General features: G+C 40.2%; 1 protein-coding gene across 1 annotated transcript in view; it reads right to left on the reverse strand.

Annotated features, from left to right (window-relative positions):
• Window positions 1-24511, reverse strand: part of LOC132378698 (androgen-dependent TFPI-regulating protein-like) — a 77604-nt gene that overhangs the window by 11744 nt on the left and 41349 nt on the right. Inside the window, exon 3 of the mRNA XM_059945801.1 lies at window positions 23073-23174. Within this exon, the coding sequence (XP_059801784.1) occupies window positions 23073-23174 (102 nt within the window). The remainder of the gene's footprint in view (window positions 1-23072; window positions 23175-24511) is intronic.

Raw genomic sequence — 24511 nt, forward strand, 5'->3', positions numbered from 1 at the left:
CCATTTCGAATATTTTTTTTCAAAATTTAGCTTACTTGAGATAAGAATAACAACTCCTCTCCTATGTCCTGATTTATATGACGAGAAAAACAGATTAGTGAAGCTCATTCTCTTTAGTGTTTTATGCTCATTATCACTTAAATGAGTTTCCTGTAAATATACTACATGGGCTTGTTCTTTTTTCATTTTGGATAAAATTCTCTTACGTTTGATTGGATTTAATAGCCCATTGACATTAAAAGAAATGAATTTTACCTTGTCTTTAGCCATCTGTATTTATCTGTCAATGTATCATTGAAATTAGAATAAAACTTAATCAATCTACTCCCTGAACAAATAAGAACCAAGAAACGCAAATATTAACAAAAATGGCAACAAACGTGTGACTTCCAGGCTGACGTCTCTAGTAGATGACCCTGTGTTGAGCTAGCGGAAATGTCTAGCTGTGGGGTATAACCCCTCCCACTTGTGAGTTGAGGGCCCCTATTGCAGTATTCATAAAAGTCAGTGACCAAATCCATTGCACAGAAAAGATTTCCTTGTGTACTCCTCCTATATGTACATACATACATATATATATATATATATATATATATATATATATATATATATATATATATATATATATATATGCGCGCACACACACACACACACACACACACACACACACATATATTACATTCATATACATATATATATATATATATATATTCTCTTTTTGGTGGGGGGAAAAGGAGTAAGTGAGCAAATAAAGAATAACAACTAAGTAATATAAAATCCACATTATAATAAGTACTTCTCAAGATTGGTATATCACTGTGTACTTTTGCTTCTGTTTAGCTTCTCAACATTTTTAAAGTTAGCCATACCTTGTGGCTCTTCTGAAGGGGGTGAGGACTGTCTTTGGGAAACTCCCGGTCTCTTCCTGATATATTTCCCTAGACCTCCTCCCATCTCCTGCCTTCTCAATTCTTGCACTATTTCCTAAGAGAAGCAGGATAACTCCTCAGCCAGGCTTTCTCTCGTTTTGGTCATGCTGACGGGCAACCCTCTGGCCTTCAGGTCTGTAGTCGCCTCTTCCACTGTCTGGTACAACCGCATCCCGTCGTCATAAAACACTCGAAGTTTAGCAAGGTACAGAGTTTGAAATCTAAACTTTCTTTTCTTTAGTACTCGCTTTACTTCAGAATATTCTTTGCATTTCTGTAGGACCGCGGGGGTAATCTTGGTCAAAATATATTAATTTATCATCTAAAAACACTCTCTTCTTACCCCAGGCCCTTTGTAGAATCTCCGCTTTGGTGCTGTACCGAAGGAATTTAATTATTATTGAGCGTGGCTTTCTATCCTGGGTAGATTTTGGGACTAACGCGCGGTGGGCTCTTTCGACTTCCAGCTCCATAGCCAAGGTAAGATCCAGCACGTCCCGTAGTAACTCCGTGACAAACTCCGTCATAGACGTGCCCTCCGCTCCTTCGGGAACATTGTAGATTCTTATATTTTTCCACCATGATCTTCCCTCCAGGTCAAGCAGTTTACCTTCTTGGTGATTTAATATTTTTATTGTCTTACTCAGTATCCGTTCCATGTTTTGAACACAATCTTCCACTTTCTCAATTTGAGTCTCTGTCACTGCTAGTTTTTGATTGATGCCTGTGAGCTCTGACTTAATATCATGGAGCTGCTGCTTTATATCTTTCTGGACCTCCATTATTTCTTTCATGATTTTGAAGACATTCACCGCTTCGCCTGAACGAGGCCCAGCGTCCGCCTCACTAGCACACGGTCGGATTGGAGAGCTGCTCGCTGCACTCCTCTCGGCCACAGTCTCTGCAGTGTCACTTTTTTTTTTTATTTCCATTCCTTTTCTCCATTCTTGCCCCTCTTTTCAGTTCAAATATTTTTCGAAAAGTACTATATTTGATGGGTTAATGGGGCTTAATACGCATTTTTCTGGTGGAGCTAGAGATTTAAGCTGCCATTCTCAATGATAGAATCACCAGAAACCTCTACTGCATTCCTCAATGCTGTACCATTTATCATGTATGTCCTATTTGGATTATTCCTACCAAATGCAGCAGCTCACACTTATCAGCATTAAACTACATCTGCCATCATTCAGCCCACTCTTCTAACTGGCCTAAATCTCTCTGCAAGCTTTGAAAACCTACTTCATCATCCACAACACAACCTACCTAGTATCATCTGTATACTTACTAATCTAATTTACCACCCCATCATCCAGATCATTGATGTATATGACAAACAACACTGGACCCAGTACAGATCCCTGAGGCACACTACTAGTCACCGGCCTCCAACCTGACAAACAGTTATCCACCACTACTCTCTGGCATCTCCCATCCAGCCACTGTTGAATACATTTTATTACTTCAATATTAATACCTAACGATTGAACCTTCCTAACTAACCTTCTGTGCAGAACCTTGTCAAAGGCCTTACTGAAGTCCATATGGACAACATCCACTGCTTTACCCTCGTCAACGTTCCTCATAAAATTTCAAAAAATTCAATAAGATTTGTCAAACATGACCTTCCATGTTGACTGTTCCTAATCAGACCCTATCCTTCGGCACCATCCCCGTTTCTAATGACATTTGAAATATATCTCTCAGAGCCCCTGCTATTTCTACACTAACTTCCCTCAAGGTCCTAGGGAATATCATGTCAGGACCCAGAGATTTATCCACTTTTATATTCCTTAAAACCTCCAGTACTTCCTCCTCTTTAATCGTCATAGTTTCCATAACTTCAGTACCTGTTTCCCTTACCTTCCACAATTCAATATCCTTCTCCTTAGTGAATACTGAAGAAAAGAAATAGTTTAAAATCTCCACCATCTCTTTCGGCTCCACACATAGCTGTCCACTCTGATTCTCTAAGGGAACAATTTTATCCCTTTCTATCCTTTTGCTATTAATATAACTGTAGAAACCCTTCGGATTTATTTTCACCTCATACCTTCTTTTAGCTTTTCTAATTTCTTTCTTAATATTCTTCTTACATTCTTGATATTCCTCGAGCACCTCATTTACTCCATGCTGCCTATATTTATTGTAGATATCTCTTTTCTTCCTAACCAAGTTTCCAATATCCCTTGAAAACCATAGCTCTCTCAAACTTTTAAACTTTCCTTTCAACCTAACAGAAACATATAGATTTTGTACCCTAAAAAATTTCACCTATAAATGACCTCCATTTCTCTAATACATCCTTCCCATATTCTTTTGCATCTCCTCAAAGTTAGACTTTCTCCAATCAAAATCTCAATCCTGGGTCCAGTCTTATCTTCTCCATAATTATATTGAAACTAATGACATTGTGATCACTTTACCCGAAGCGCTCCCTAACACATACCTCCATCACCTGACCTATTTCATTCCCTAATAGAAGATCCAACACTGTCCCTTCTCTAGTTGGTACCTCTATGTATTGCTGCAAAAAACTATCCTGCACACATTTTACAAACTAAGGTGTGGAAAATTAATCACAACCCTGTGCTTACTGCAAATATCTGCTATATCCTTGCAAATTTGCTCTTCCAATCCTCGCTCCCCATTAGGTGGTCTTTAATACACCCCTATAAGTGTTACTACACCTTTCCCATTCCTCAATTCCACCCAAATAGTCTACCTAGATGAGCCCTCTAATCTTTCCTGCCAGTGCACCGCTGTAATATTTTCTCTGACAAGCAACACAACCCCTCCCCCTCTTGTCCCTCCGATTCTATGACACCAGAAGCATCGAAATTCAGGAATATTTAGTTGCCACTCACACACCCCTCCTGCAACCATGTTTCACTAATAGCTACAACATCATATTTCCAGGTATCAATCCATGCTTTAAGTTCATCCACCTTTCTTACAATACTCCTAGCATTAAAATAAATGCATTTAAGAAATTTTGCACCTCTTCCTCTCTGTTTATCTCTAGCTGTACAAAAAACTTTACTGTCTTCTTTTTCTTCCTTCTCCCATACATCTGTTCCTACACTCTGGTTCCCCTCCCCCCTCGTATCTAGTTTAAATCCAGTGGAGCCTCTGGAGCAAACCAATCTACAAGAATATTTGTCCCTCCCAGTTCAGATGTAATCTGTCCTGCCGGAACAGGTCCCACCTTCCCTGGAAAACTGCCCAATTATCTTTAAATCTGAAGACCTCCCTCATGCACCATGTCTTCAGCCATGTGTTGATCTGCACTATCTTACTATTTCTAAACCCACCTGCACGTGGCACTGGTAGCAATCCTGAGATTGCTATCCTGGAGGTCCTGTCCTTTAACTTGGCACCTAGCTCCCTAAACTCACCTTTCAGGACCTCCTCACTCTTCCTATCCACGTCTTTGGTCCCTACATGGACAACAACAACCAGCTGCTCACCCTCCCTCTTGAGAATACTGAGAACTCGAGAGGTATCACAGACACTGGCACCAAGGAGGCAAAAGACCATCCACGATTCTCGATCTCTTCCACAGAATCTCCTATCTGTCCCCCTAACTATCGAATCCCCTATCACTACTGCTCTCCTCTTTTCCCTCCTTCCCTTCTGAGTTGAGGGTCCAGTCTTGCTTTTTTCCGGTGACGTCATCATAGAGAATGGCAGCTTAAGTCGCTAGCTCCTCTGGAAAAATGCTTTTTAAGCCCCGTTAACCATACAAATATAATATTTTTTGCAAAAATATTTGAACTGAAAAGAAGGGCAAGAATGGGGAAAAGGAATGGAAATTTAAGAAGTGTCACTGCGGAGCCTGCATCTGAGAGGAGTACAGTGATCAGCTCTCCGACCCGACCGCGTGCTAGCGAGGTGGACATTGGGCCTCGTTCAGGCGAAGCGGCGAATGTCTTCGAAATCCTGAAAGAAATAATGGAGGTCCAGAGAGATAGAAAGCAGCAGCTGCATGATATTAAGTCAGAGCTCACCAGCATCAATCAAAAAATAGCAGTGGCAGAGACTTGAATTGAGAAGGTGGAAGATCGTGTTCAAAACATGGAACGGATACTGAGTAAGACAATAAAAATATTAAATCACCAGGAAGGTAAACTGCTTGACCTAGAAGGAAGATCACGGCGGAAAAATATCAGAATCTACAACGTTCCCGAAGGAGCGGAGGGTTCATCTATGACGGAGTTTGTCGGAAAGATACTGCTGGATCTTCCCCAGCTATGGAGCTGGAAGTCGAAAGAGCCCACCGCGCGTTAGTCCCAAAATCTACCCAGGATAGAAAGCCATGCTCAATAATAATTAAATTCCTTCGGTACAGCATCAAAGCAGAGATCATACGAGGGGCCTGGGGTAAGAAGAGAGTGCTTTTAGAGGATAAATTAATATATTTCAACCAAGATAACCCCCCCCCCCCAAAATGCAAAGAATGTTATTATTTGCGTTTCTTGGTTCTTATTTGTTCAGGGAGTAGATCGATTAAGTTTTATTCTAATTTCAATGATACATCGACAGATAAATACAGATGGCTCAGGGACAAGGTAAAATTCATTTCATTTAAAGTCAATGGGCTATTAAATCCAATCAAATGTAAGAGAATTTTATCCAAAATGAAAAAAAGAACAAGCCAATGTAGTATATTTACAGGAAACTCATTGAAGTGATAATGAGCATAAAAAAACTAAAGAGAATGAGCTTCACTAATCTGTTTTTCTCCTCATATAAATCAGGACATAGGAGAGGAGTTGCTATTCTTATCTCAAGTAAACTAAATTTTGAAAAAGTATTTGAAATGGGAGATGAAGAGGGCAGATATATTCTGATAAGGGGGAAAATAGACGGAATATATACACACACCCGGGAAGTGATATTGGTTTCTTTCAGAAAATTACTGATATTATGGTAATAGAAACTGAAGGTCTCCTGATATGTGGGGGAGACTTAAATTTACAATTACAACCAAACTTCGACTCTTCCAATAGAAAATCCTATGAAACAAAATCTTTACATGAGAAAGTTAATACGCTTTTTGAGGATGTTGGTTTAATGGATATATGGAGGGACCTTTTCCCTGATAGAAGGGATTACACTCATTATTGTGCTCCCCATTCTGTATCTACAAATATAGACTATTTCATAACATTTGGAAAAGACAAAGACAAAATAAATACCTGTGGAATTGGGACAATAGATGTAAGTGACCATGCACCTATATATTTATCTGTTGATTTTGACCTACAACCAAAGAATACTATTTGGAAACTGAATTCAAGTCTACTCAATGATCCATACTTTAAGGAACAAATTAAAAAAGAAATTGGTCTCTACTTAGAATTTAATGATAATGGAGAGGTTTCACCTCCCATTTTGTGGGATACTCTGAAGGCGGTCTTAAGAGGGAAAATTATAGTGATACCTTCATATAAGAAAAAAATAAGGAATAAAACATCAGAGGAATTATAAAATAGGCTGAAGGAACTAGAGAAAAAGCACAAATTGAATTTGGCACAGGATACATTAGGGGAGATTGAAAGAATTAGGAATGAAATAAATAATTTGGCTACGCAAGAAATCAGGAAAAACTTAATGTTTCTGAAACAGAGACATTATGAAAGTAGATCGAAATCTATAAAAATACTGGCATGGAAACAGAAAAAAAAGATAGCAGAAAATACAATTCATAGAATGAGGGACCCAAGAACAAAACTGATAAAAAATAAGCTAAGTGAAATTCAAGAAGCTTTTGAAGTGTTTTACAAAACTCTATATTCCAAAGTTCCAGGGAGAAGCATAACCCAAATTGACACCATCTTGAATTCTCTAGAGTTACCCACTTTAAGTAAAGAACAAAATAGAAGGATGACTGCTGACATAACTGAAGTTGAATTAAAAGCTGCAATTAGTATGCTTAAATTAAGCAAGTCACCAGGATCAAATGAGTATATGGCAGAGTGATACAACAAATTTAAAAATGAGTTAATTCTTGTTTTACTGCCCACGCTGAACTGGGCTCCAAAAAAGGCTCAAATGCCACCCAGTTGGAAGGAAGTGATAATCTCAGCTATACCGAAAGAAGGCAAGGATAAAATGGAATGCAGGTCATTTAGACCAATATCCGTTCTTAATGTAGATTGTAGGTTATTTACCTCCATCATGGCCAAACGATTAGAGGAGTTTCTACCCATATTGATACATAACGATCAGACAGGTTTTATATGACAATGCCAGACACAAGACAATATACGAAGGACACTTCCATAATGGGTCATATACAAAAAAAAAATCAAAGCAATAGTGATAAGCGTGGACGCTGAAAGAGCATTTGATTGGGTTAATTGGAATTTTCTTTACAGAGTTTTACATAGATTTGGTTTCCAAGACACAATTATTAAAACTTTGCAGACATTATATGATAATCCTATAGCCAGGATTAAAATCAAGGGATATTTATCAAATAGTCTTACCCTAGAAAGGGGCACAAGACAGGGTTGTGCACGGTCACCACTACTCTTCGCGTTATATCTGGAACCATTAGCTCAATACATCAGACAAAATGAAGATATCAGGGGAATTACTATTAAAGGGACAGAGCAAAATTTGGCTTGTTATGCGGATAACATTTTGATCTATCTAGGGCAACCAACACACTTTTTACCTAACTTGATGCAATCCTATGAACAATATGGTCAATTATCAGGATACAAGATCAACATAGATAAAACACAGTTACGCTCATATTACTATAGCCCACCAAGAGAAATTGAAAGTTGATACCCCTGGGCATGGCACACAGAGTCTTTCAGATATTTGGGCATCATTATGCCAAAAGATTTGGCAAAATTATCAGAATGTAGTTATCAGCCTTCATATAAAAAATTAAGGAAGATGTGGCAAGATGGAAACTGATTCCTTTTTTCAGTCTCAGTTCAAGGATTGAGTCTATTAAAATGAACATTGAATATACTGCCCAGACTGTTATATCTCTTTCAGACCCTATCAATAGAGAGTAATCAAAATCAATTCAAATAATGGAACAAGATGTTATCAAGGTATCTTTGGCAGGGTAAAAGGCCTAGAGTTTGGATCAAAACTTTGCAATTAGCATAGATGGGACCTACCGTCTCTTAGAGATTGTTATTTTGCAGAACAGTTGAGAGCTGTGATATGTTGTTGCAACCCATCATATGACGCTCAATGGAAAAAGATTGAGGAGCGCATACTTCCCATCCCCACAAAAGCAATTTTGGCTGATAACAACCTGCAAAGGTACATTAATACTATTGATAACCCATGGGTGAAATTGACTCTTAAAGTATGGAAAACTACTATAAAAGAATATAATCTAGACGGAAATATTGCAATTCTTAAATGGTGTGCATATGACTCGGATTTTACACCAAATAAATGGGATGCTAGATTTAAGGACTGGACAGCTAAAGGAATAACTGTTCTTTGCAACATAATGAAAGAAGGAACACTGTTCAGTTCTGAAATGCTTAAAGACAAACACTTATTAGTAAAACAAGATTTTTATCGGTATTTACAGATGCAACAATATGTTAATAAGACGCTTAAAAATGTAACCAAGGCAAATACATGCTTGATAAAGCTCTTTAGAAAAGCATATAATTCAGATAATGGTAGTAGAATCATTTCAAGCATGTATAAGAGGTTGTCAAATCTTAAAACACATTCGACTTCATACATTAAAACAAAATGGGAGAAGGAAGGAGGGATAATTATATCTGAAGAAGAATGGACAACAATATGGAGGTATCAATGGAAGTGTACCAGTTCACAGAAATGGAGGGAGTTTGGATGGAAAAACTTGATAAGATATTTTATTACACCCTCTCAGAAATCCCATTATGATAGTAACCTCCCTGTTTGCTGGAGAAATTGTGGAAATCAAAATGCAAATCATTATCATATTTTCTGGGACTGCCCTGTTATCAAAAACTATTGGAGGGGGATACACAATGCCCTACAAGACATCTTTAAATATGAAATACCCTTAGAGAGTAAGACCATATATTTTGGATATATACCTCAAGAATGGTTGAAAAGAGATAAATATTTACTGAATATCCTGTTGGTGGTTGGTAAAAAGACTCTTACTAGGAAATGGTTATCACAGGAGAACCCAACTTTAAATACATGGATGGAAATTACAATGGACTGCTACAAAATGGAAAAGATAACAGCATCTGTTAATCATAAGCTGGAAAAATTTGATTCATACTGGGAAAAATGGTTTAACTACATAATGCCTCATAGGCCTGATTTTATTCTCACAAATCAATGAATCTGTTGTAAAAAAAAGATCACTCCCTACTTGTACACAGTTCTTTCCTTTTGATTGTTTTTTTCTTTCCACTCTTTTCTATAAGTGTATACCTCAGATAAATACTTTGTGGAGATTTGTGATATATATGATTATATGATATATATGTAGAACGTCTGAAATACATCTTATGGAAATGTTTATTTGATGAACTTCAATAAAAAAATAAATTACAAAAGAGGGTCCAGTCTCGGTGCCCGAGACGCAACCACTGCAACTTGTCCCTGGTAGGTTGTCCCCACTAACAGTATCCAAAACGGTATACTTATTATTGATGGGAGCAGCCACAGGGGTGCTCTGCTCATTCTGTCTAATCCCCTTCCTTCTCCTGACAGTCACCCAGCTAACTGTCTCCTGACTCCTATGGGTGTCTATCATCTGAAACTCCTGTCTATTTCTGCCTCTGCCTCCCAAATGATCTGAAGTTCATCCAGCCCCAACTCCAGTTCCCTACCACAGTTTGTCAGGAGCTGCAGCTGGATGCATCTTTTGCAGGTGTAGTCATCAGGGACAGCTGTGCTTGCCTTGACTTCCCATATACTGCAAATGGAGCACTCAGCTGCCCTAACTGCTCTAAGATGTGAGATTAGGACCAATTAAGTGTGAAGTTGGAAAAGTGTGTATGGAACTGGAAGAGATAGCTCACTACGGAAAAGGATCTTGGGATGACTCACAGTGGACTGAAAAGCTTGAGCATGTCATTATTAAGAAAGAGGATGTGCTGGGGCTTTTGGAAAGCATCCAGTTAGATAAGTCATTGGAGCTGGACGAGATATACCCCAGGCTACTGTGGAAGTCAAGGCAGGAGATTGCTGAGCCACTGGTGATGATCTTTAAATCATCAATGGGGACGGAAGAAGTTCTGGAGCATTGGAGGATTACGGATGTTGTTCCCTTATTCAAAAAAAGGAGTAGAGATAATCCAGGAAATTATAGACCAATGAGTCTTACTTTTGTGGTTGGTAAGTTGATGGAGAAGATCCTGAGAGGCAGGATTTATGAACATTTGGAGAGGCATAATATGATTAGAAATAGTTAGCATGGCTTTGTGAAAGGCAGGTCGAGCCTTACAAGCCTGACTGAATTTTTTGAGGATGTGACTAAACACATTGATAACAATAGAGTGTATATGGATTTCAGCAAGGCATTTGAAAAGGCACCCCACGCAAGGCTTATTAAGAAAATAAGGAGGCATGGGATCCAAGGGCACATTGCTTTGTTGATCCAGAACTGCTTGTCCATCAAAGTTGAAGAGTGGTTGTAGACAGGTCATATTCTACATGGAAGTTAGTCACCAGTAGCGTGCCTCAGGGATCTATTCTGGGACCCCTACTCTTAGTGATTTTAATAAATGACCGGAATGAAGAAGTGGAGGGATGGGTTAATAAATTTGCTGATGACTCAAAGGTTGGTGGTGTTGTGGATAGTGTGGAGAGCTGTCAGATGTTACAGCAGGACATTGATAGGATGCAAAACTGGGCTAAGTGGCAGATGGAGTTCAACCCAGATAACTGTGAGTTGGTTCATTTTGGTAGGTCAAATATGATGGCAAAATATAGTATCAATGGTAAGACTCTTGGCAGTGGGGAGAATCAGAGGGATCTTGGGTTCCGAGTCCATAGGACACTCAAAGCTGCTACGCAGGTTGACTCTTTGGTTAAGAAAGCATACGGTGTATTGGCCTTCGTCAATCATGGAATTGAGTTTAGGAGCCAGAAGTAATGTTGCAGCTATGTAGGACCCTGGTCAGACCCCACTTGGAGTACTGCGCTCAGTTCTGATTGCTTCAATATAGGAAGGATGTGGAAACCATAGTAATGGTGCAGAGGAGATTTACAAGGATGTTGCCTGGATTAGGGAGTATGCTTTATGAGAACAGGTTGAGTGAACTCGGCCTTTTCTTCTTGGAGCAACGGAGGATGAAAGGTGACCTGATAGAATTATATACGATGATGAGAGGCATTGATCATGTACTGTTGCTCATCAGAGGCTTTTTTTCCAGAGCTGAAATGGCTAGCACGAGAGGACATAGTTTTAAGGTGCTTGGAAGTAGGTACAGAGGAGGTGTTAGGGATAAGTTTTTTACACAGAGAGTAGTAACTGTGTGGAATGGGCTGCTGGTGACAGTGGTGGAACTGGATACGATAGGGTCTTTTAAGAAACCCCTGGACAGGTACATAGAGCTGAGAAAAATAGAGGGCTCTGGGCAACCCTAGGTAATTTCAAAGGTAAGGACATGTTCAGCACAGCTTTGTGGGCTGAAGGGCCCGTGTTGTGTTGTAGGTTTCTATATTTCTATGTTAAAGACAGTCTAACATTTGTCTCCAAGACAGAGATCACAGGGTCTCTGGGTGCAGCAGGGATCTTCACAGCTGTGGTTATATTCTCCCTTTCAAAGGGGGCCTGGCAGGTGTTGAGCTCTTCTGGTAGTAAAGCATCGCTGCCATTCATGCTATCAGTTTTTGCTTTGAAAGAAGTAATGCCAGAGTTGATGTGCCTCTGTTGCCACCTCCAGCCTCACCCAGAATTGTCTCTTTATTTTTGAAATAACCTTCCACAAGTCAAACTCGGCCAACTTTTACAGACCTGGGTCACCAGTCTTAAATGCCACAGACCTAGCCTTCAGCAGATAATAAAACTCCTGGTTCGTCCATGGCTTTTGGTTTGGGAATGTACAGCAAGTTTTTGTAGGTGCATACTCACCCACACAACTTTTAACAAAATCGCTAACAAATGCAGCATCTTCATCCAGATTCGAAGATGAATCCCTGAATACAGTCCAGTCCACCAACTCAAAGCAGTCCTGCAATCACTCCTATGCTTCCCTTGTTTATACATTCTTGGTCATCAGTACTGGTACTGCAGTCTTCAGTCTCTGACTATACTCAAGGAGTAGAAGTACAGTCTGATGATCAGACTTTCCAAAGTGAGGGCATTGATGCCCACGAAGTCATGCCTAGGTCATATTATAGCTTTTATAGCTCTGCTTCTTGGCATTATCATGATGGATGCAGAAATGGCTTAATTTCTATGGGTATCACAGTATCAATACTGATATATGTGTCATGAGAACTGTGCAGAGCAGGGAACAACTTTTCATCTGGTGACACTCCTCGCATTTGCTGTCTGCAGGTACCCCAGAGAGACATGGAAGATGACATGTAAGCACATAGGGAGACACCAAAGAATACCAGCCAACCCATTAAATCCATGCTGCCAATCTGCAGGGCAATCTAATCAGAGCTATTTTTTTAACTCTTTCTCTGTGAACACCCAAAGAGAGGTCCTTAGCGGGCTCAAGGATCTCCCCACTCTCTACCACCACCTAAGGAAGGAAGTGGAGCATCAAAGAGATTAATATCCTATATATTGATCATGATTCCAACAGAGCATGAAATTAACAAGTACATGTGCCTGTTCAAAGTTCAGTGAAAGTAGCAATAAATTTTGTCTGGCTATAACTTACACACACTCAAAGATATACATTGAAATGTTTATTGTAGAGTACAATTCATGGTTACTCCATAATAATCATCTTAGAAATCTTTATCAGTAGCAGATGAGACTCCGCATCTAGAGGTTTCACTATCAAGCCAAGTCAAGTTTATAGTCATTTAACTATATACATGTATCCTGCCAAATGAGACAACATTTCTCGGGACCAGGGTGTACAGCACAATAGGACACATAACACTCAATAACCTAGGAAAGTAAGAATTATATTTACAAATGAATTACACATAAATAAAGTGCATAACTTTAATATTGTAGGGTGCAGTGAAAATTATCTAGTGACACTTCAAATGCAATGCAGCAGGGAGTTCAGAAGCCTAATGGCCTGAAGGAAGAAGCTATTTCCTATCCTGACTTTCCTTGTTTTTCTGCATCAGAGTCTCTTGCCTGATGGTAGAAAGTCATGAGGATGCTGGATGGATGGGTGGATCCTTGATAATTCTAAAGGCTCTGTGAGTGCAGCACTCTAGATAACTGTTCCCGAAGGATGATAGGGAGACCTCTATGATCCTTTTGGCCATCCTCACAGTCCTTTGTAGGGACTTCTGTTCCAGTGCTCTGCAGCTCCCAAGCCAGATGGAGTTGCAGCTGACAATGCTATCACTATTCTTGAGTAATCCTTGATTCATGCAAAGGATGTCATATCGTTTTCAGCAATTCCCCTTTGAAGCTAAGCGGAAGGCAAATATCAAACGAGTGCATATATAGGAGGATAAAGAAATGGCAGCTAGAATAGAGTGGAGAGAAGTGTATGATCATGCAATTTGATTGAAGGAATAAAAGCATAGACTTTTCTAAATAGGAAAATTTTTCCATGATGCTTACTCCTCTCTCCGTGGCACTGAGGCTGTGGCACTGCTCTGGCTGCTCTGCGCTTCATGTCTGTGAATTTTGCAGCAATTTGCCATGCTGTGTGATGAACTGAGACTGAAGCTCTGGCTGCTCCGGGCCAATGGAGTCAACTTGGTTCAGAATGCTGTGGCTTGCTTTTATTGTTCGCATGACTTGTGTTTTCACCCCTCCCCCCTCTCTCTGCTCATTGGGTGTTAGTATTATTTTTAAATGGTTCCTTTCAGGTTTCTTATTTTGTGGCTGCCTGTAATGAGACAAATTTCAAAGTTATATAATTTATATATACTTTGATAATAAATGTACTTTGAATCCTTTAAATGGGGTTCAGATGGGATAATAAATTAGCCACGTTGAAATGACACAGCAGGCTTGACGGGCCCAATTCTGCTCCTATATCATATGCTCTTATAATAGTGAATACTTATTGCATATATAGAAACAGACACCATACATTGCTCTGAGGGAAGGTGAAAGTCCATGATGTATTGCACGCTTCTTCTTGTTTTTCTTCTTCTTTCCCTAGAGTGCCATCCTCCACTGCAGTACAGAGCACACTACAGTAGAGAACCCTTGCCTGTTGACTGAATGCACCTGAGTCCAGGAGGGCTCCTTACAGTTTGATGGGACAGTGCAGTTTCTAAAATTATCCTGGGAGCCAAAAGGGAGAGTCAATTTCAAGAGCAGAAATGACATTGCTGTTGTAGTTCAACTCAAGCTTGTGATGGGTGCTTTGAGCTGTGTGAGTTGCTGAGGATAGAGATGGGGAGCTGTATGAGAGAACAGCTGAAAAAATGACTACTATGGTTTTTGTTTGTATGTGTGTGCGCGTGTGTGCGTGCACGTGTGTGTGTGTGTGTGTGTGTGTGTGTGTGTGTGTGTGTGTGTGTGTGTGTGTGTGTGTGTGTGTGTGTGTTTGCTTATAGACAGTGGAAGAAAACAGTTCAAAACATCCAGGTATTTACCTTGACATATCTCATAGGATCATGACATTTATTCCAACCTGAATTGAGGTGTAGGTGTTGATCTCTGTGTCCTCCTCCTACCATTCACAATTCCCTTGTGCACTAGGGGTTTCCTTGGCATTGAGAACCATAATTCCATAAGATGTAGGATTCAGCCTTTTGACACATTTAGTCTGCTCCGCCAATCTCACATGGCTGATTAATCATCCCTCTCCATCAACACCATTCTCCTGCCTTCCTTGAGGTTTTTATGATATCTGAGTACATAAAGTGAGCGCCAATGCTATCTCTCATGTTGAGCTCCCACAGAAACCAGTGTATCAATAAGAATGCTTTTGAGCACTACAGTAACTTAGTGGTGAGAACTATGAAGTCATAACACTTAGGGTTGACAGGTGTGTTCATGGGCCACTAACCATGATGACCCACATATAAACACTTTCAAGGCAGTGTGTTCAAACGTATGTTGATTTTTTTGTAGGCAAGACCTACATGAAAAGGCATGGGTTAATCCCAGAGTGCAGTAATGTGTTCCTACTTAGGAAAAGATCAGCTTATAGACATAAAGCCTTGTCAGTAGTACCATGAGTAAGAAATCATTACCTCCACTGATACTCTGTGCTGAGTGAACATTCTTAAAGAATAGATAAGATATTTATCAAGCCCTATAAATGAATTACTGTACCTCCATTTCATAAAACCTGCAGTAAATCTCCAAATGGATTTCTAGACTAATTGTTCTATATACCCACCAGGAGGCAATGAAGATCAGTTTTCCCAAAGTCTGCATCTGGAACCTAAATCAGCTGGAGATAAACATCTGAAAGCTCAGCAGATGGGAAGGGATGCTCATTAAAAAACACATCTGACAGATTTTTACATAATTAAACTAAGCCAAAAGAAAATGAATCAAATTACTTTACAATTGTGCACTTTGACTTGCCCAATACTATCTTTGAGTGATTTTCCCCTTCGTTCACCATATGATGGGCTGTGAAAGAATTCATCTGAAATATTAAACAAGGCAATCTGCTTAACTACATCATCATACAAATCGTTGGGTTCATCACAGAGGCACAAGAGATTGCAGATGCTGAAATCTGGAGCAAAGTCAAGCTGCTGGAGGAACGAAGTCGATCAGGCAGCAGCTACAGAGAAAAATGCACAGTTGACATGTCAGTTCAAGTACCTTCGTCTGGGCCTTAAATGTCAACTGGCCATTTCCTTTTACAAATGCTGCTTGACCCATGGAGCTTCTCCAGTAGCTATTCTTTTCTTCATTGCTTTTGTCATGTTTGAATCCAACTAAGCTCAGTCCTCTAATGTCTTGCAATATACAAAGTGTTGAAAGAACTCAGTTTCTTGTGCCTCCAATCTCTTTGTGCTTTCCATTTCACTTTTGAAATCATGGAGGGGTGAATTGGTGAACAGCTGAAAAGAAGTGTGGCAATTATGATATGCAATAAACCCCTTGACATTCATTGTTGTGCTGACTACACACCATCTCCAAGCTGCCTGCTCACTTCCTTGAGCTCTGCCTGCAGCAGTTCATGGGCAGCATGTATCAGCAGATGGCACCAGATGCTGTTTACAAGGACTGCTTAGAGCTAGCTGAAGAAAATCTGAAAGAAAAGCAGAAAATACTGAAGACACTTAGCAAGTTAGGCAGCATCTGTGGAAAGAAACAGTGGCAATGTTTTAGGTCCAAAACCTTTCATGAGAACTGAAAAAGAGAGAGAAAGGCCATTCTAAATGGGAGAGAATGTGCTGAAAAAGTTGGGTAGGACAAAGGGAATATTTGTTGAAGGGTGAGACCAGATCAAATGGGTTAAAAGGGCAATTTCAGTGAATGTGGCATGTATTGTTAATTACAGGGCTATGGGATGTGCCCTGCAGGAAACAAAAGGCATGGAACAGTTCTACTTGGCTCCATTGATGGGTGTTTTATTGCTGCTTCGTGCCTCCATACAGAATTCAAACATTTCATTTTTTCCTACTAATTTCCTCTAAACTTCACATGTCCATCTCTGACTCTTCATCCTCCTTTCTAGATCAGTCTCTCTTAATTCAGAGAATAGGCTCACCAAAATCATTATCCTGTCTACTCTACAGATTCCATTCTATTGTATCGTTTCCTCTACCTCCATTCCACTTGCTCTGGTGATGAGACTTTCCATACAGGTGTCTCTGAAATGGCTTCCTTCCGCCAGCACAATGGTTTCTCCTGGACAATAGAGGACAGAGACTGTGACTGCATCTCATCTATTTTGATACAATTACCTTCACCCTGTCTTTGCTTGGATCAAGCAAGAACAGAGTCCTGGTCCTCACCAGCCTCTTGCCTTCAATGCATCATCTTTTGAGATTCCTGCTGGTTCCAACAAGATTTCACTAGATCCTCATTTCCCCTATTAGCATTTTGAGGGAATCGCTCACTTCATGACTCCATGGTCCACTTTTCTGACCCTATCAGCTACTTCCTGTCTATTGCACTTTCCCATGCAATTGTAGAAATGCAATAGTTCCTTTCACCTCTTCCCTTCTCACCATCCAGGCACCCATTCAGTCTATCCAGTTAAACAGCAATTAACTTCTCCCAATTTAGAACACTACATTCCAAGTTCACAATATGGTTTCTCTACTGGTGAAACAACATCTGTTCTGTCCACAGGAGTGATTCTGAGTTTCCTGTTAACCATATTTTACTTCCCCATCCCACTTTCAATCTAATCTCTCTGCTGTAATAAGGCCCTATGCAACCTTAAGGAAAATCTCCTAATCTTTTGTAAGAGCTCATTGAAGCTTTCCAGACTCTATTGAAAACTCCAAGGTTATATAACTTGCTTTTCTGTCAGCATTATCTATTTCTCCAATAAGTCTTCCATCTATATTTCTGAGTTGGATTTGCTAGTCATGACAGGCACTATGAAACACGTGAACAGATAGAGAAGCATGATGAACCTCTAACTGTCCCATTAATCAATTTTATCAGATAAAATTGACACAGACGTTTGCTGTGCCATATCCATTCTTCACACCAGTTTCACTGCAGCATAAAATTTTGCTTATTTCTCTTTTCTATTTAGGATGTAGAATCTCAGATCTGAAAATTGATTCAATTTCTCTTTCCACACCCATTTGGTGCTTCCAGCTTTTTCTGTTTTAAGCTAGAATGCTCCTCTTAATAAGAGGTGGGTTACTGCAAGGGCAGTTGGAGGGATCATTTTGTGAGTTATGTACAACTTGGGAGTTAAGAGAGAGTGACTGGACAAGTGCACATTGACACTTTGCTACCTCTGCTCAGGAAAACATCAACAAGCTTCAAAACCTGGGCTTCCTTGCAGTTGGATTCTTGACAACTTCATTGGGAGACCACTATTTGTATAGATTAGTAATAATATTTCCTTCTCGCTGAAAATCAACACATGCACTTAGCCTATTACTCTACTCTCATAGAAATATTGAAAAGCTACAGCACAATACAGGCCCTATCTAAAAAAAATCTTAAAAGACCCTACCATATCCTCCTCCACCACCGTTGCTGGCAGCCCATTCCACACACTTAACACTCTCTGAGTAAAAAAATTAACCCTGACATCTCTGTACCTACTCCCCAGCACCTTAAACCTGTGTCTTCTTGTGACAACCATTTCAGCCTTAGGAAAAAGTCTCTGACTAGTCACACAATCAATGCCTCTCATCATCATATACACCTTTATCAGGTCACATCTCATCCTCTGTCGCCCCAAGGAGAAAAGGCCGAGTTCACTCAACCTATTCTCACAAGGCATGCTCCCCAATCCAGGCAACATCCTTGTAAGTCTCCTCTGCACCCTTTAGACAATAGACAATGGACAATAGACAATAGACAATAGGTGCAGAAGTAGACCATTCAGCCCCTCGAGTCTGCACCGCCATTCTGAGATCATGGCTGAATATTCACTATCAATACCCAGTCCCTGCCTTGTCCCCATATCCCTTGATTCCCCTATCCATCAGATATCTATCTAGCTCCTTCTTGAAAGCGTCCAAAGAATTGGCCTCCACCGTCTTCCGAGGCAGTGCATTCCACACCTCCACAACTCTCTGGGAGAAGAAGTTTTTCCTCAACTCTGTTTTAAATAACTGACCTCTTATTCTCAATCCATGCCCTCTGGTACTGGACTCTCCCAACATCTGGAACATATTTCCTGCCTCAATCCTATCAAATCCTTTAATTATCTTAAATGTTTCAATCAGATCCCCTCTCAATCTCCTCAATTCCAGTGTGTACAAGCCCAATCTCTCCAATCTCTCTGCGTAAGACAGCCCTGCCATCCCAGGAATCAACCTAGTGAATCTACGCTGCACTTCCTCAATTGCCAGAATGTCCTTCCTTAAACCTGGAGACCAAAACTGTACACAATATTTCAGGTGAGGTCTCACCAGGGCCCTGTACAAATGCAAAAGGACATCCTTGCTCTTGTACTCAATTCCCCTTGTAATAAAGGCCAACATTCCATTTGCCCTCTTCACTGCCTGTTGCACTTGCTCATTCACCTTCATTGACTGATGAACTAGGACTCCTAGGTCTCTTTGCATTTCTCCCTTACCTAACTCTACACCGTTCAGACAATACTCTGCCCTCTTGTTCCTGCTTCCAAAGTGGATAACTTCACATTTATTCACATTGAATTACATCTGCCAAGTATCTGCCCACTCACCCAGCCTATCCAAGTTTCCCTGTATTCTCCTAACGTCCTCTTCGCATGTCACACTGCCACCCAGTTTAGTATCGTCAGCAAACTTGCTGATATAGTTTTCAATGCCCTCATCTAAATCGTTGACATAAATCATAAAGAGCTGTGGTCCCAATACAGAGCCCTGTGGTACCCCACTAGTCACCTCCAGCCAGTCCGAGAAACACCCATTCACTGCTATCCTTTGCTTTCTATCTGCCAACCAGTTTTCTATCCATGTTGAAACCCTGCCCCCAATGCTATGAGCTCTGATTTTACTCACCAATCTCCTATGTGGCACCTTATCGAATGCCTTCTGAAAATCTAGGTACACTACATCCACTGGCTTACCCTCGTCTAACATCCTTGTTACACCCTCAAAAAACTCCAACAGATTAGTCAAGCATGATTTGCCCTTGGTAAATCCGTGCTGGCTCGGCCTAATCCTATTACTGCCATCAAGATATGCCACTATTTCGTCCTTAATAATGGACTCAAGCATCTTCCCCACGACTGATGTTAGACTGACGATAGTTCTCCGTTTTCTCCTTCCCTCCCTTCTTGAAAAGTGGGATAACATTAGCCACTCTCCAATCTTCAGGAACTGATCCTGAATCTAAGGAACATTGGAAAATGATTACCAATGCATCCGCAATTTCCTGAGCCACCTCTTTTAGAACCCTCAGATGCAGACCATCTGGACCCGGGGATTTATTAGCCTTCAGTCCTATCAGTCTACTCATCACAGTTTCTTTTCTAATGTCAATCTGTTTCAATTCCTCTGATATCTTATGACCCTGGCCCATCCATACATCTGGGAGATTGCTCGTGTCCTCCCTGGTGAAGACAGATCTAAAGTACGCATTAAATTCTGTTGCCATTTCCCTGTTTCCCATAACAATTTCTCCCAATTCATTCTTCAAGGGGCCAACATTGTTCTTAACTATCTTCTTTCTCTTCACATAGCTAAAAAAGCTTTTGCTATCCCCTTTTATATTCCTGGCTAGACTGAGCTCATACCTGATTTTTTCTCTCTGTATTGCTTTTTTAGTTAAGATCTTTCTATGGCTTCCATGTGGAAGCCATGTGGAAGCCTTCATGTAGTGAGGTGACCAGAACTGAGCACAGCACTCCAGGTGGGGTTAACCAGAGTCCTATAGGGCTGCAACATTACCTTTTGGCTCCTAATTTCAATTCCACAATTAATGAAGGCCAATACACTGAACTTTCAGTTACCTTCAATTGAATGGGTACTCCATTAAATCTCCCCAAATTATAAGACTGAAGAACTAAGCATGTTACAAATGAGTATTTAACTAAGCAAAAGCATGGTGGGTGGGGGAGACATCTGTGTCTCCAATGCTCTTTCCAAATGGTACTTTGGCACAGGTTGCAATTTCAGCCTGAAGTGGACCTGGGGTCAAAGGAAAGAAAGGGCAAGCCTCCCGCAGTGTTATTTTTACACTTCCAAGTCACCTGGAACCGAAAACTGGCTTCTATCAGTTGGTACAAGCCAACTGATGGAAAAGAGCAACAGCAATTTTTAAATGGACCAATCAATGACTGACATGGCGAAAGCAGTTTTTGGCCGGCAAATAAACCAACCCACCTAATGACTCTATTAGCTAGGAAGACCAGACCTATAGACAATATTCCAAGTTTGGTCCCATGAGGGTGGTAACCATTTACAGTGGAATGATTCCTGTAGTCAGATCCTTCTGCAGTTAAGGACTACATACATTTCTAATTGCTTGCTATATTTCCCTAAGAAAACTAACTTCTCACATTTTCTCACCATTTAAAAAATAAACTACATTTTTATATTTTTTCCAGTTACAATTTTTCTCAAATTCTCTTCTCTCTGCCCTGTACGTATATATATTTACTTAACCTATGTTTCTCCCTTGCCAATATCCTTGCCCTTTCATTAAACCTGTCCATATCCCCCTGAAGCCTCTTGGCAACCTCCTCAGAGGATACCTTCAGAAAGTTTGTCCGCTCATTGATATAAATTGCAAACAGCTTGGGCTGAGCACTAGTACTTGTGGAATGCCACTAATATTCAAAGTGCAAAGTGCATTTTTATCAAAGTGTGTAAATAATACACAACCTTGAGATCTGTCTTACAGGGAGCCATTAAACAAAGAATCCCAACAGAACCCATTGAGAAAAGACCATCAAACACCCAATGTGCAGGAAAAAAAACAATTTGTGCAAATAATAAAACAGCAAGCTGGCTGCTGGCTGTGTACCCAGAGATCCAAGTTCTCTGGGCACAGAGCTCAGTAAAAGCGACGCAACACCGTAAGTCAGGAAATTATTCTGTTATGTCTTCCCTTTTGCTGTGAAATGGGGACATCTCTTTTTCCCTTATTAGGGAGAGAGAGAGCCTGTGGTATGTTGAATTACCAGGTGAACGAGTAGTCTTTGGGGTCTGTTACTTTATTGATGCTTTACTGCATGCTTGAGTGTGTGATGGGGGCAGGGGTGTCAATGCTTTTTTGCTGGTGGGAAGGGAGTCATTGCTTTGTTGCTGCTTCTGCATGGGAGGGGGACTTGGGTTCTAATATTTAACTGTCATTCATTCTTTGGGGCACTCCTGTGATTTTGTGGTTTGCAAACAAAAAGAATTTCAGGATGTATATGTTATACATTTCTCTGAGATTAAATGTATCTATTGAACCTATCTTCAACTCTGGAATTCTGCTCTTGGACCAAGAGACCATAAGCCATATAGCCTAAGTGGAACTTAAGGTACGCATTGGGTTATTAAAAATAAATGACAATTAAAGACAATGTCAATGAAAATTTTAGCAATTTGTTGATAATTGAGAAAAGAGCACTGATGCCATAATAAATCAATTGTTCTTTGTATGCTTTTTGTGGAGTTCCACATTTTTAGATAAATTCAAATTCTATAACTACACTAAAATAGCTTGGTTAAAGGAAGCACAAGTCTTTTACATTACAGGTAGGCTCTTCTAAGGCTCCTTCAGCTTTGGCTGTATCCTGAACTTCGAGCTATACTGTGATATTACATGTGGCAAATCAAATGAGCTGAAGTCTGGTTTCTCTCAGGGTGGATACCTAAGAATGAGGTCAAGCTGGATCAGCATTTGGCACTTTTGGGTTCCAATGATTGCAAATGCTCCTTGGACTTTGCATCAATAAGAACGTGCTCTTTAAATACAAGTATTTAAATGGCATTATGTAAACCTTTTACTGTTTCATTGCTTTTCAATGTATGTCCTTCTAATTCAAAAGGGTCTTGACAGATGCACTGTATTTTCTTCTGAGCTTCCCATGACATGTTACAGCCCTTCCACTCAACCCTCAAACTGCCCACATGCATCACACTTGATGTAAATACAATTTCATTGTAGGAGCAGTGATAGCCAAATCTGCACCTTATAGGTATTAATTACAACTGCAAAATAAATGACACATTGCCTTCTTGATGTATAGAGTTGGGCATTCGCCAACCACAAATGCCCTTTATTATTTTGTGCCATGGCTTATTTGTCAGTTTTATATATATATAACTGAAACATCAGGAAAGTACCTAAAATACAAACACTTCATCATTTACTTTATGAAAACAATTGAAAATGTTTTTGTCTTCCATTGACTTTGTGAATATCTTTCTTAAAAGTGTTGATCTGTAACTAAGGAACTTACTTTCATTTTTACTGATACTATCCCAAGTTTGATTGTTCACACTTACCACAGCATGATTTACCCATAAAGGAATGAACTTGTCAAGGTCTTCAGGATATACCAATGCTCTGTCAAATGTGAATAAAAGCCAAAAGGCGGTGACAACGAACTGAAAAAAAAACATTAAGATATCAGGGTGGAATTTGTAAAGACCTGATATAATTCAGATAGATTGCATTGATTTGATATAGTCATCAACATCATTATATGCTGTGTTGTATGACGTAGGCGATCTTAGGATCATGATTGATCTTGGCAAATTTTTCTACAGATGTAATTTGCCATTGCCTTCTTCTAGGCAGTGTCTTTACAAGACAGGTGACCCCAACCATTGTTAATACTCTTCAGAGATTGTCTGCCTGGCACCAGAGGTCGCATATCTAGGATTTGTGATAAGCACCAGTTGCTCATATGACCTGCTCCCAAGGCATGACTCTGATCGGGGGGGGGGGGGGGGGTGTCGGGGAGGGGGTGGCTAAGCAGGTGGTACACCTTGCCCAAGGGTGACCTGCAGGCTAGTGGAGTGTAGGAGCACCTTACACCTCCTTTGGTAGAAACCTATCTCAACCTTGCCACCCCTTAAATGGTAAACCATTTATTTAAACCTTGTCTCTCAATGTTCACAAACATTTTAGCCTATAAATTAAAAATTAGAAAAGGATAAATATTAAAATGAACTCTGCTGTTGTTTCTTGTAATAAGCAATTAAGTTACAATGTAGTCATAAAGCACTTCAGCACAGAAACAGCCCTATATCTAGTCCATGCCAAATTGTTATTCTGCTTAGTTTTATCAACCTGCCCCTGGACCATAACCCTCCATATCTGTCCCATCCAGGTACTTATCCAAACTCTTCCTATCCGCATCCACCACTTCCGTTGGCAATTCATCCCACACTCACACCACCCTGAGTGATTGAAATCTTCCTCACATTCCCCTTAAATATTTCACCTTTCTCCCTTAACATATGACCTTGAGTCTTGGCCCACTCTTAGTGGCAAAAGCCTGCTTGCATTTATCAAACCACCCCTCATTCTCCTATGCTCAAGGGAGTAATGTTCTAATCTATTCAACCTTTCCCTACAACTCAGGTCCTCAAGTATCAGCAACATACTTGTAAATTTTCTTTGACAAAAGAAAATCTGCAAATGCTGGAAATCCTAGCAACATACACAAAATGCTTGAGGAACTCAGCAGGCCAGGCAGCATCTATGGAAAAAATTACAGTCAACGTGTCAGGCCGAAATCCTTCAGCAGGACTTCAGAAGAAATGCTGAGGAGTAGATTTGAAAGGTGGGGAGAGGGGAGACAGAAATGCCAGACAATAGGTGAAACTTGGAGGGGGAGGGATGAAGCAAAGAGCTAGGAAGTTGATTGATGAAAGAGACAGAAGGCCATAGAAGAAAGGAAAAACGGGGTGGGAGGAGCACCAGAGAAGGTGGTGGG

Source organism: Hypanus sabinus, chromosome 20 (genome assembly GCF_030144855.1).
Source record: "Hypanus sabinus isolate sHypSab1 chromosome 20, sHypSab1.hap1, whole genome shotgun sequence".
NCBI classification, from domain to species: Eukaryota; Metazoa; Chordata; class Chondrichthyes; order Myliobatiformes; family Dasyatidae; genus Hypanus; species Hypanus sabinus.